The sequence below is a fragment of the Chiloscyllium plagiosum genome, unplaced genomic scaffold (assembly GCF_037043375.1).
Source record: "Chiloscyllium plagiosum isolate Xiang-an unplaced genomic scaffold, Cpla_swu_hap1 HiC_scaffold_1, whole genome shotgun sequence".
NCBI classification, from domain to species: Eukaryota; Metazoa; Chordata; class Chondrichthyes; order Orectolobiformes; family Hemiscylliidae; genus Chiloscyllium; species Chiloscyllium plagiosum.
Genome location: NW_028270139.1, coordinates 82,584,347 through 82,599,003, shown reverse-complemented (window position 1 = coordinate 82,599,003; position 14,657 = coordinate 82,584,347). Strand labels below are relative to the sequence as shown.

The 14,657-nt window shown below is 39.1% G+C and overlaps 1 protein-coding gene across 2 annotated transcripts in view; it reads right to left on the bottom strand.

Moving 5' to 3' along the window:
• Positions 1-14,657, bottom strand: part of zdhhc2 (zDHHC palmitoyltransferase 2) — a 106,429-nt gene that overhangs the window by 9,713 nt on the left and 82,059 nt on the right. The window contains exons 8-10 of one of the 2 annotated variants that reach the window (XM_043690199.2): positions 8,847-8,882; positions 4,461-4,593; positions 1,224-1,350 (exon numbers count right to left, since the gene is read on the bottom strand). In XM_043690199.2, the coding sequence (XP_043546134.1) occupies positions 1,224-1,350; positions 4,461-4,593; positions 8,847-8,882 (296 nt within the window). The remainder of the gene's footprint in view (positions 1-1,223; positions 1,351-4,460; positions 4,594-8,846; positions 8,883-14,657) is intronic. The other variant, XM_043690209.2, reaches the window with a different exon arrangement.

Genomic DNA, 14,657 nt, shown 5'->3' with positions numbered 1-14,657 from the left:
TTCAACTGGAAGAGCTGCATCTTCCAATGTTCACTTACAGTTCTTCAATCCACGCACTTATTTTGTGAAACTGTGTTCACAGAGGCTTATTATTTCATGTCACCCTTAAACATTATCCTTAAAACTCTGGCAAGGTGTGAATGCATTGGAGGCAGTGCAGAAACAATTTACAAGAATGACTCTAGAAATGCGAAATTTCATTAATGAGGATAGATTGCAGAGGTTGGAACTGTTCTCCTTGGAGAGCTGAGGGCTGAAAGGAGATCTGATTGTGGTTTAAAAAATCATGAGAGGGCTGGACAGAGTTGATGAGCTGAAGATGACGTTAAATTTAAAGATATGTGCAAATGAAGCAAGGTTGATGTGAGGAAAATAAATAAAGAGCTCTTAGGCTAAGGAATGCACTATCTGGAAATGTGGTGAAGGCAGGTTCAATTGAGGTGTTGAAGAGGACATTTGCTGGGTTTTTGGATAGTAATGGTGATGGGGATATGGGGAAAATGGAGGCGATTGACATGACGTAAGAAAACTGGACTAAGTATAAGAGCTGGTGCAGGAATGATGGCTGCATGGCCTCTTTCTGCACTGCAATAATTCTGTGATCCAATATGTGCAACCTCACTAATTTACATCAGCTCCATCTTCTACAACAAACTGAATTTTAAAATCAACCAAGTCTATCACAGCCTCACTCTATTCATGTGACATCAGTTCTCCATCTCACAGCCTCCTAATTAGGAGCAGTCTTTTCAACTGTTTTCCCTACAGTCCTTTGCAGTGCTCTTCCTAAATCTCTCTACCACTTCAATTTTTTTCTGCATATGTACAACCTTGTTTAAACCAATCTTTTCAATTAAGCTTTTGGTTGTCTCTTCCAGCTCCCTTGCCTATACTTAGCTTTCATTTCTTTAGCCCCTTGTATTGCTACAAAATTTTCCATATTGATGTCAGCATACAGGTGGAAAGAGTTGCTACTATTCTGATCCTGACTCATCAATAAGCACAAATGTTGATTGCCATATTATGTGATAGTATCACAGTTTTAATGGAAGTCCACTGCATAATACTAAATCAAACAAATATAAGATATCTGTTGAAAAGGCATAATTTTACTTTTCAGAAAATATTAAGCTTCACAAGTTTTAAAATATTTTCAATAGGAACACAATCTTTATTCTGAATTAAAATAATTCAATGAAGGATAGGAAAATTCAGAAAATTACCTTGTAAAGATAGGTAGCAACCAATATTTCTTCTCATCTCCAAACACTTGTTTCATATTTTTGCTGCATCCTAAACTAAATCCATTCTTGTCAGCACCATGTCGAAACACAGGTGCTCTGAAGGCCTCTGAAACAAAATATTTATTAATAGCCTTTGAACTGTTTTAGAAATAAATACTTCCATTCTTTTTATTTTACCACTTGGAACATTATCCATTGTACTTTGAGGTTTAACTATAGAGTTGAGGTCACAAGCAATATAGAATCCACAAAGTAAGATGTTTTACTCATCACAGTTTATTGTATGTCATGTCATTTCTGAATCAATCTCCATCACATCATTGCATTGTTTCTTAACTTCTCTACATTACTTTGCCTTTCTAACTTTATAACAACAGCCTTAAATCTATTTTCCAAATGGTAACTAATGATGCCTTAAATCTTACAGCTCAGAATCAGAATTGAGCAGCAGTCGGGGTTGGTGGGGAGAGATTCAGTGGAAGTGTCTGAAGGCACAGCTGAAGAGGTAGATTCTTAAGAGTTTTAGGTTTGTCAGATAAGGCAAGGCTGGGGGAAGAGAGATGACATATGGTTAAAAGCTCTGCCATCAATGACAGGGTATTAATAATAACAAAGCAGTTGGATCATGACCTCAGCTGACCTTTCTCACAAAAATAACCTCAGCCATTGCATTTTTGCCACAGTTAGACTAGAAGAGACCTTTGGTGTCTGTCTACATCTAAGTAACAAAAGCCTGTTTGTTTATTGAGGCCACATATTGAACACAGTTGTAATGAACACTACTGTAATATTTGATCTGTGGGGTTTATTTTATTTTTCCTAGGGACATCTCATTCAAATATTTTAAGTGGTAATTTATCCTGGGAGCAGCCAGGAACATAACGTTACAATGGAGAAATATCACCATTGCTGCATTGTTCACCTATAAAACTGAAAATCAATCTGCTAACTCTGGCTGGGTTTAATAAATGAAGCATTTTCATTAATTATCTATTACAATCAATATTGTTTAACTTGGTATTTTCCATTTATATAGCAAGGATGAATGGAGTGCAGGTTCATAGCTCCTTGAAAGTGGAATCGCAGGTAGATGGGATAGTGAAGAAGGTATTTGGTATGCTTTCCTTTATTGGTCAGAGTATTGAGTACAGGAGTTGGGAGGTCATGTTGCAGCTGTACAGGACATTGGTTAGGCCATGTTGGAATATTGCGTGCAATTCGTGTTTCCTTCCTGTTGGAAAGATGTTGTGAAACTTGAAACGGTTCAGAAAAGATTTACAAGGATGTTGCCAGGTTTGGAGGATTTGAGCTATAGGGAGAGGTAGAATAGGCCTGAATAGAGTGGGAATATGAAATTGCATCAGCCACAAACATGTTGAATGGCGATGGGGGAGGTGGGGTGGAATCGGCTTGATGGGAAAATGGCTTACTCCCATTTTCTACATTTCTATGTCACTTCTGACTGACACTAGCTTTCAATTCTAGATCAAATTAATTACCTTTAAATTCCACCCGCTGCTGGGATTTGAATCCATGTAGCCACGACATTCAGCTGGCTCTCTAGATCATTAGTTCCTCTCAGTGGCCATACTTTAGAAGGTACCTTCAAGGTGGGGTTTGCACATGGATGAGACATCAGACACAGATGCAAACACCCTGGAAGGCAAAATGAGACCTACAGAAGAGGACTGATGAATATTGACAATGATGCTTGGCGCATTGACAGGTCTCACAGAGTTGAAAAATGTTGTGCTGGAAAAACACAGCAGGCCAGGCAGCATCTGAGGAGTAGGAGAATCGACGTTTTGGGCATAAGCCCTTTTCCTGAAGAAGGGCTTATGCCCGAAACGTCGATTCTCCTGCTCCTCGGATGCTGCCTGGCCTGCTGTGTTTTTCCAGCACGACATTTTTCAACTCTGGTACGCCAGCATCTGCAGTCCTCACTTTCTCCTAGGTCTCACAGAGAGCCCTAGGTCAATGTCAAGCAGCACTAAGGAGCCTGAATTTTTGCAGAGGTTGGGGAACATCCTTTCCAGGTGAAAGTAGTGACCAACTTCAGTAATCATACTTGCTAATACAACAATAGAGATGCATCTGATGGGTTACGTATCAGATTCCATTGTAGCAAAAGCTAGAGTTGTCAAAGTCTGGGTACTGTGATCATAAATTCTGACTAGTTCTGCTTGCTGTCAGATGATCCCAGACCACTGCACACACACCTTTGAATACCAATACAGTAAAGGGGCTTGAAGTAGTTCCCAGCAGTCCAACAATCAGTCCTCTGACACATTTCTCAGACTGCTGAGGCAGTGTCGAGCGAGTAGCACTAGCTACATAAAGCATGTACCTCTCTCAGGAAGACATCATTCATCCAGCCACCACTGCCAGTGCCCTCTGGTGTTACCTGTCAGCTGAGACTGCTGCCTTTCATGCCAGGATGGCACAAGCTGAAGTCAGGCCTGAGACAGCCAGGGCTGCTCAAGGTCATCCTACAACAGTATCTACAGTCTTCTGGAATGAAAGTCAACAGCGTTCCACCAGCTCTTCTGTGGCAGCCTTATGCAGGAGAACAAGGCCAGGCATGAGACACAGGATGGAATCCACAAGCATGACATTTGTAATATTTCATGGTTTGATGTTTAACTTTGGTTTGGAATGATTATTTTGTCGTGGCTTTTTAGTTTTACATTGCAGCCAAATGGATGCTACGACAGCCAGATATGGAAGGAAAGTAAATTAGGACTACGTTCCTGAAAGTTGCAGTGGAATAAGTCCATCATGGACAACCCAGGAAAAGATGTCTGAAAATAACTGCTGGCTGCCTCTTTCTGAGCTATTTGTCATACAGCTGGTGGCAAGGGGAGCATGCAAGCCATTCATGTTTGGAAGGGTCCCTCCAGAGCCATTCAGGTGGCAGGGGCACAGTTTCTGCATGCCAATGATAGTACAGCTTTGCATTTGAGAGTCGCTTTGGTGTCCTGAGCCATATTATCAAAGGATAACCTGTACTGCCTAGTAACCCTCTCTGACATGCCATAGCAGCTGGAAGAGTGCACTGCTGTAGAACAAAAGCTTCCTGATTGCTGCCAGGATATTACACAGTGACCCACATGAAATGTTGCGCATGATCACACATCTTTTATGTAATTAGAATCATATGAGTATTCTTCATGATCACAAATGCTTGCTGAAATAAAAATAATAAGGTTATCTTACCAAGGGTAGACCTGTTTTTACTGACTAACCAGCAATGATATCCAAACAGGGACGACAGGCTGATAGAAAACATTGCAGCTGCAAAGAACAGGAACATGATGTGGAACTTAGCTTGAGTATCTGGCAAGCCATTCTGGATAACAAAAAAAAGCATAAGAAAAATGCTGAAAACACAAAAACAAATCTATCAAATCTACTATTTGTAATGCAGCACATAAGAAAAACACTGCTGAAAATCTGAAATAAAAACAGCAATTGCTGAAAATACTCAATAAGTCTGTTGGCATCTGGAGAGAGAAAAGTTTCAAATCTGCGACCTTTGATCAGGAAATGTTGTGAATGAGTCCATACATAAGAGCATCAAATTGAAACATTTACTTTGATACTCCCTCCACAGATGCTGTCTGACTCTGCAATTTGCAGCATTTTGTGTTTTCTTTCACAATCCAGATTTGCTTTTATTTGTTTTCAACTTTCTGAAGTTTAATAAACACAAAGGAGTAGGCCATTAAATCCCCCCACTCTGTTCAGCCATTCATTTATATCAACTATATTCTACCCACTTTTGATCCTAATCACAATGTTCTCACACAATGAAATTGTATTAATCTATTTTGAGAACTTGTTTGTTTCATTAGCCTTTTAGGACCAGAATCTTGAAAATATCAATTTTTAACATCTTGTCATTGAGGGCTATGCCTCTAGCTGCCTTTTCCTTTGCACTTTCCTCCCTAAATCACTGTTTCACAAGTTGTCTCCTCTCTTAAAACTTACACCTTTGACTAAGTTTTCTTATGTAGCTTGCTATTGAATTTTGTTTGATAACACCGCTGGGGAACGTCTTGGAACATTCTGCTGTACTAAAGTCACTGGAAAAAGTACAACTTATGTAGGTATTATAGAGATGTGCCTTCAAGATTGGGTACTGAATATTAAAGGACATTCAACACTTAGGAAGGATAGGCAAGAAGGTAAAGGAGGTGGAATTGGCGTGATGATACTAAAGGACTGAATCACTGTAGTAGTGAGAGAAGATCTCTGACCAGAAGAGCAATATTTAGAATCTGTTCGGATGGAACTAAGAAACAGCAAGGGCTGCAAACATTGGGAGAAGTGAGTTATGGGCTTATTAAACAGTTGTCATGGTAACTTAGGGCACAGTGAAAATCAGAAAATTAGAGGGTGCAAGAAGCAAGAGGGCTGCAGCAATCAAAACTGACTTCAATTTACAAACAGACTGGGTAAATCTAATGAGCACCAATATCAAAGAGGAAGAATTCCTGGGATGTCTTAGTCAATAGTCAGTATTTAAAGAATTAGTGTTGTTTTCCAAAAACAACATACATTTCTATCAGGCAAAATTACCCAAAAGGAAATGTAAGAGAGTCATGGCTAACAAGGGAAGTGAAAGGCAGTATTTGATTTTAAAAATGCAAGTCTGAGGACTGGGAGAATTTTAGATTTCAAAGGAGAACAAAGAAATCGATAAACAAAGTGAACAGAATATAAATGCAAAATAGCAAGAAACATAAAATACACAGTAAAAGCTTCTATAAATATGTAAAATGTAAAAGATTAGCAAAGACAAATGTGGGCACATTATTAGCACAGCTTGGAGAATTTAGAATGGGAAATAGAGAAATGACAGAGAAGGTAAATATTTATGTTGATCTCAATTTGTGCCAGGATTATGAGTATCTCTGCAATAGCAAAAATTCCAGAATTTGTTGGGAAGCACAAGCCTTGCCTCTGAACATACCCTCTCTCATTTTTAGGGAACGGGACTGGGATTGGCACATGAGTTTCTTGGGGACTACTGGTCATTTAAGTGACTAGATGCTTCCAATGAAACAGGATTTTGGAGATTCTGGATTGTGTAATATGGAGATTAGACCAGGTCAGAGCAGGTCATTCTATTCTAAGCCCTTAAATGTGACCTTATTGAAATCCTTCTGAAAATCCAAGAGAACCAAATCCACTAGCTCCCCTTTATCAATTCTATATAGCACATCTTCGTGGGATTTATTTTGGATAGCCAAGGCCAAGGCACCTCTTTGGAGAGCTGGGTAACTTTCCAAATTTGGTTTTGAGACATATTGTGGGTGGGTTGGTCAGGGATCCTTTAGCAAGGGGTAAAGGTTAGTTAACTATGTGCATAAATGACAGAAAAATCACTTGCAATTGTGTCACCTGTGAAGATCTGTTAACAAGTGTCAACCTGTTAAGAGTGTCTTGAAACCTAGAAAATGAGGTTTCCATTGACCAGAATCTACACGAGGCTAGCAGTACAAATACTCTTACTCATCGGACTAACAGCAGGTCAGATGCACGTGGAGGCAATGGTCTAGTGGCATTATTGCTAAACTGTTAATCCAGAAATCGAGGTAAAGTTCTGGGGACTAGGGTTCGAATATCAACCACAGCAGATGACGTAATTTGAACTCAGTAAAATCTGGAAGTAAGAGTTTAATGATGACCATAAATACATTGTCGATTATTGGGAAAAACCCATCTGGTTCACTAATGTCCTTTAGAGAAGGAATCTGTCGTCTTTACCTGGTCTGGATTATATATGACTCCTTACACACAGCAATGTGGCTGACTCTTAACTGTCCTCATGCAATTAGGGATGCACAATAAATGCTGGCTTGGTCAGTGGTACCCTCATCCTGTGAATTAATTTTTTAAAAAACTTCTACAGTGAGTAACTCACCACCTGACTCCCCAACGCCTGTCCACTATCTACAAGGTATGAAGGAATATTTTCCAATTGCCTGGAATGGGTGCAGCTTCAGTGACACTCAAGAAGCTTGACACCATCCAGGACAAAGCAGACTGCTTGATCAGTACCTCATCCATACACCACCTTCACTGTTCAATCTATTCATAACCAACCCAGTGGCTACAGTGTGCACCATCTAAAGATGTTCTGCAGTAACTCATGAAGGCTCCTTACACAACACTTTCCAGACCTACCACTTTGGAGGACAAAGGCAGCAGAGATATTGGAACACTACCACTTGCAAGTTCCCATCCAAGCCACACACCAGACTGACTTGGAACTATATCATTGTTCTTCCATTGTTGTTGAATCAAATGTCTGGTACTCCCTCCCTAACAGTGTTGTGTGGACTGTAGTATTTTAAGAAGACAGCTGACCAGCTTCTCAAGGGCCATTAAGGATGGGCTCCAGCCAATGACACCCATATCTGTGAAGGAAAAAGTTATGGATTATAGTGCTATTCTCAATAGTATGTAATCTGTAATGTATAAAGGTTAAATCAACATACAGGAGAACATGTGGATTTTAAAAATTTATTCTTGGGACTGTAAGAGGAACAAGATTGACAAGCTGTCATGGATTGCATTCACTGGGAGTTGCTACAGTCTGATGTGTTCCATCCAACAAGAAAGGAGGCACTGCTAGTCCTCGATCTTGGGAATAAGATGGGCCAAGTAAATAAAGTGTATGTGGGGGACCATTTGTGAATAGTACTCATTACAGTATATCTAAGATTTAAGATAAAAACATTGAAACATAGAAAACTGGAGCCGGAGTAGGCCATGTGGCACCCAGAGACGTAAATCCTTATTTAAATCTTTCTTTGTTCAGCAAGAATAGAATTACTATTAAAGTGGTTTCACATTTAGAACATAGAACAGTACAACACAGGAATGAGCCATTGACCCATGATGTTGGCCAAACATGACGCTAAATTAAACCAATCCCTTCTGCCTGCCTTTGGTCCATATTCCCCCATTCCTTGATTATATATTTAAAGGGTCTCTTAATTTTCCCTTAAATGTTCATTTCATACACCTATGCTTTGGCATTATCTTTCTTTCCACTTAAGGGTGTTCCTTCAAACCTACCTCCTTGACTAAACTCCTAGCCAACTACCGTAAATTCTCCCTTCGTGGTTTGGTGTCAAATTTTATTTGCTAAAGATTGTGTAAATTCCTTGGATATGTTTTACTATGTTAAGACACAATAAAAATGCAAATTCTTGTTGCGTGTAAAGCTCCCAATTTGACTTATTTCATGCTTTTTAAAAGAAATGTCAGCCTCATAATGACTGAACCATATAGGTCACAGTGTCTACTTTATGCAGATGGTAAAGTGCTTAGAGCTGTTGCAATGCCACATACATTCCGGGCAGTGAAAATAAAAAAAATCTTGCATTTAAAGAGTACTCCCAAGCACAACGACTGATGCCACAGCATTTCAACATTGCAAGACAGAAAATTAACTTTTCAACATTTGCTGCTGTATTGAAACTCAAAGCATAAATACTATTTACTAAATAAAACAAAGCATTTACTAACTACATGACTAATCAGTTTCCATCGTGAAAGATGGAACTGATCAAGTATTTGGATTCCTACCCAATATTCCTTCAGCCGCTTAATTGGAATTTCATCCTTGAAAAAAGATGAAAGGAAGTGTAAGAAGTCACTAAAAAAGGGAACAAGCTTGAACAAATTAAAATAATTCACTCAATTAAATAAATACCAATGTGAGAAAAACAAAATATTGTGGACGCTAGAAATCTGACCTAAAAACAGAAAAGACTGGAGAAGCTCAACATGTTTGGCAGTACTTGTGGAGTGAGAAACAGAGTTAATATTGAGTTGATTTTGTCTTTCTTCAGGACTGAAGGTAGCTTTTTTAAGGCAGAGATGAAGATGCAAGTTCTAAACACAGTAGAAACTGCGCTTGTTCTAAGGCGTTCATTTATCATGACACATTTAACAAAGTGAGGTAGTTGAATGGAAGGAGTTGGGTGCAGAGGATCAAGGAAGCAGGAACTAGAGTCCTGGAGAAAGTGAGTGTGTTGAGATATAAACAGGAAATATAACAAGGGATCAGAGTCAGGCTGACAAGAAGTTGAGTTGGAACTTGCAAGGGAAAGGAAAGGGAAGTCAAAGTAGCTGTGACACCATTCGACATATTTCTTTACAAAACTACCCAAGTGTTTCAGTATTTTACTTTTAAAAATAAATTATTAGAGATCACAAGCAACAAATGGTGATATAGCTGTGCTGCATTAGACAGCAAAACAGTACCCCTGTACCTGGATCTCCTGCCTTAGAGGAATATTTCTGGCCAAATCCAACATGCAGATTCTTCTTTAGCATCATTTTGACAAGCAGAATACAACTTACGTATACAAAGATCTCTATAGGGGGGTTCCCGATTTACAAACATCCAACTTGTGAATGTTCATACTTACGAATGCAATCCCATACAGGGGGTTCAATTTTAAAGATCTGGCACACAAACATTTCTTCGTACTTATGAACAGCTACTTGATTTTGTCCTGCATTGTATTCCAAATTGCAAACAAATCAACTTGAAAATGCATTCAGGAATGGGACCCATTCACAAACTGGAGAAGGTTTGTATTAGTAATTAGTTCAAATATTATAACCTTACACTGGTTGAATAGCTAACAACTAGAAAGCAAAATGATTCAAATATTCTGGAATCAATTCCATACACATAAGAACAAAGTATGGAATAACTGCCATGATTCCCTCAATATGTACAGTCGGTTCTGCTATAACGTGTTTCCTCGACGAGAATTGGCTATAACTCAATTGAAGAATTTCGACCGTTATTTGTAGTATGCAAAATTCCTTACCTGTAATGGCTATAATGTGATTCCAGCCCCATACGTTTCAATGGTGTGGCTACTGCACAATTTCCTTATAACGCTGGATTGCACAAGAACGGAACTATCGCGTTATATCAAAACCGACTGTACTCACCAGCCTGACCATTTCTTGTAAGGTATAATTAACTGAGAGAAAGTCAAGCCTGACTAGTGTACAGATAACTCAGACAATTGTTCCAAAATTCTTCAGGTCACACCAAGTCGGGTAGTAAATGACTTGATTATACCCATTGGTGGTCTTCAGCATTGACTTTACCAGAGTTATTGAGAAGTGGGAGATTGATTAAAATGGAATGAATTAGAGTAAATAAATGAACATGACAATTTTTTTAGAAATCAAAATAAGTGCCCTACTTGGACAGTTTCTAAAAACAGAAAGATATACATTAATGTAACAGCTTTCACAACCCTAGGATGCCCCAAAACAATCTATATCAATGACTTAGAAGAAGGGATGAAATGTAATGTTGCTAAACTTGATGAAGATAAGTAAGAAAGTTATAAAGAGAACATAAAATCTGCAAAAGGGATATAGATGGGTTAGGTGAGTGTATAAAATGTTAGCAGATGAAGTATAATGTGAGAACATGAAATTGTCCACTTTGGCAGTGAGAATAGAAAAACAGCATGTTGTTTAAATAGAAAGAGATTGCAGAATTGTGAAGTACAGAGGGAGATGGATAATAGATTAAATGTGTGATTAGGAAGGTAAGTGGACTATTGTCATTTATTGCAAAAGGAATGAAACATAAAAGTGATTTGCTCAGTTATATGGAGTGCTGGTAAGACCACATCTGAAGTACTGTACAGTTTAGGTTTCATTTAAGAAAGGATATAAATGTGTTAGAAACAGATCAGAGAAGGTTTAGTTGCCTTACACCTGGGTCTGTGGAAGGGGTATGTTTTGTGAAAGGTTTGGACAGGCTGGGCTTATATTCATTGGATTTTAGAAGAATGTGAGGTTGTCTTATTGATCCCAAGATGGAGAGGATGCTGAAAGAATATTTTCCCTGTGAGAAACCAGGGGACACAATTTAAAAATAAGACTTCTCCTACTTAAATGGAAGAGGAAGCAATTTTTTCGCTGAGGATCATAATTCTTTGGCACTCTCTTCCCCAAAAATCAGGGGAAGAGCGATCATTCAATATTTTAGACAAAGGTTAGTTGGAGCGGTAGTGTGGCGCACTGTGGGAGATGTTGCTGAGGGTAGACACAAAGACATGAATATGAAGTTGAGGCCACAATCAGACCAGCCATGACATTATTTAATCAGTGACCAAATGGCCTACCTCTCATGTTCAGTGAACACTTTACAACATTACTTCAAAATGCATTTTGAAGTGCAGTCACTATTCTGTGGTAGGAAATGCTGCAGTTAATTTCCAAGATCCTACCCATAGCAATATGATAATGACCACATATTCTATAATGACCAGGCATTCAGTGAGAAGCAAATATTAAACAGGATGTTTGGGAGAATTCATTAGTAGAGAATCAGCAAGGACAAGCTCCTTTCTGGTTGGATTTGTAACATTTTCCTACTCCACATCCACAGAAATCCTTAGCTGTTAAAGGGCCCTTGATTCTGGTAATACTCTTACTGTCTATCCAACACCATTTTCAGGATTTTATTTGGATTCTTTAATGTTGATGTCACATGCTAGGACTGAGCCCCAGTGGTGAAAGTGAGGACTGCAGCCTCATTCGTGATGAAGGGCTCCTGCCCGATTTTCCTGCTCCTTGGATGCTGCCTGACCTGCTGTGCTTTTCCAGCATCACTCTAATCTTGACTCTGAGCCCCAGGGAATCTATCCTCCTGCAAGCCAGTGCACCCACATTGACAGCATGTTAACTCCTGTGCATACATCAAATTCTCACAATAAATGAGAAGAGGTAACTTCTCCAAAGCCCTCACTGTCTCCAAAGTATGATGGGTGGCTAGCTTACTATCTACCCTCCCAATCCCATACAGGCAGGTGCTAAAATTGGCAGCCTGCCGATCATTGTGAAAAAATAATTAATGCTCACTTAAGTTATGAGATTAGATTAGATTTCCTACAGCGTGGAAACAGGCCTTCGACCCAACAATTCCACACCGACCCTCCGAAGAGTAACCCACCCAGACATATTTCCCTCTGACTAATGCAACTAACACTATGGGCAATTTAGCATAGCCAATTCATCTGACCCGCACATATTTGGACTGTGGGAGGAAACCGGAGCACCCGGAGGAAACCCATGCAGACATGGGTAGAATGTGCAAACTCCACGCACATAGTCGCTGGAATCCAACCTGGGACTCTGGTGCTGTGAGGCAGCATAGCCAACCACTGAGCCACCGTGCCGATTATCTTGAATATTCTACTATCCTTACCATAATATAATTGCCATGGACTGGCTTTATTTTTAAACATGGTCAAAGGACGGGAACGAGGTTGATGGATGTTGGTGACAGAGCGGGGTTTAGAGGAGGTGGGAATTCCTATATGTTTGGAGTACACCTTCCCTCAACAGGATGTTACCCCTGATCCACTTTGACACTCACCAACAAATTTCCAAAGCCCAAGCTCCCCCACCCTAGGGCTCCAGAAACCCTTTAAGTCACAAAACTTATTTTATTTCAGGTGTCATCAGTGCTCTTCCTAGGACTCCTTGCACTCCCGGTAGTGCCCACTACTTGGTCCTGGTGTTGTGGGACTATTAGACCAGCTCACCAATCTTACATGGACAGGGAGATGGTCTGACCCCCATTTGCTTAATGCCATTTGCAATTTGCTATCGCTACAGAGCAGCCTTATTAGCATCAATCAGTGTGGTACAGAGCAGATCAACAGTACATAGAGTCCCATAAAATACATTTTCATGGCAGTTACAAATATTTTAAGCTACAAACATGTAAAGGAAATTTAACATTAAATGGAAGATTAATATTGTTTCCAAATTCCTAGCATCATATCTTCACTCTTTCAGATTCTTCACTAGCTAATAGATTTAGTGAGAAGTCATGTGACACCAGGTTTTAATTTAACAGGTTTAATTGAAATCACAAGCTTTCAAAGCTAAATGGCAAGTGAAGGGTTGACCTATGAACCAATTAAGGCCCAAGAGATAATTACAAAAAATCAAAAATAAGATTGTGCTGGAGACAAACCAAATGATTGGAATAACATGATAATTATCACAGTCACATGATGAGGGTCTAACTAATCTAACAAATAATCCAAAACTATACAAACTAAGATGTGGGGGTGCTGGTGTTGAACTGGATTGGAACTTGTTTCTCATGATACAGATACATAATCTTTTATCCGAAATCTGAAGCTTTCCTCATGAAGACTTTTTCTGTATTACAAGGTTGGCTTGCAAACAATTAACACAACTCCACACCCACTCGACTCTCATCACTCAGATGTGACGTGGCAGCGTTGGTCAGCACTGGCAGGCGTCAATTCTGTCTCAGCGCTTGTAATACTCACAGGTGCGTATGCTGTTCAGTTAGTTTTTTTATTTCATGGTTAAATTGTCACTTATTTTGAAATCTGAAAAATTCTGAATTCTGAAAACCAGCTGGCCCTGAGGGTTTTGGATAAAGGATTCTGTACCTGTATCATGTAACACTACATGTAACTCCACCCATACTGTACTGTGTTTATAAAATCTTCCTTACTGTTCTGTTTTGACACCATTGCCTTGATAATTTGTTATTATCTCTCTACCTTAGTTAGTTTGTACAGTTTTGGATTACTAATTACTTCAGTTAGACCCTCATCATGTGACTCCGATACCGATCATGTCATTCCAGTCATTTGGTTTGTCTCTAGCACAATCTTATTTTTGACTTTTTGTAAAGATCTCTTGGCCTTAATTAATCGTTTCATAGGTCATCCCTTCACTTGCTATTCAGCTATTTATTCACACCATTTGACACTTTGATCAACTGCAAAGACTTGTTATTCAGCCTATTGACACTTCACTCATACTATTGGTACTTATCTGTTGACACTCTTAATTGTCTGGTACAATCTTGCAATTATCTCTTCACCTGTAAATTCTGTGCCTGTATGCCTTCCGCCACATCACCTGACAAAGGAGTAGCACTCTGAAAGGTTGTGATTTCAAAAAATCTGTTGGACTATAATCAGGTGTCACGTGACTTCTGATTTTGTCCACCCCAGTCCAACACCGGCACCTGCGCATTATACCTAGTGAACAACAGATCGCGAGACTGCAGTGAACAATTTTGTAACAGTGGAGATGAGGTTGTATGTTTTCATTTGATTTCTCCACAAATGTATCTTTTATTTGTTTAATGAGTGTCTAAACTTACAGTGGGTTACTCTTGTCTCAGTAATTTGCAACATAACCATTGGTATTTAGTATAAAGCAATTATAATTCTCTTCAGGAACTTTTAAATGTAACAGTTTAGCATTAAAATTGAATACAAAAAGTTCAGATTACATTGTGAACAATTGTTCTAGGTAATTCGAGTCAAAACAAAGATAGCATTCAGCTCATTA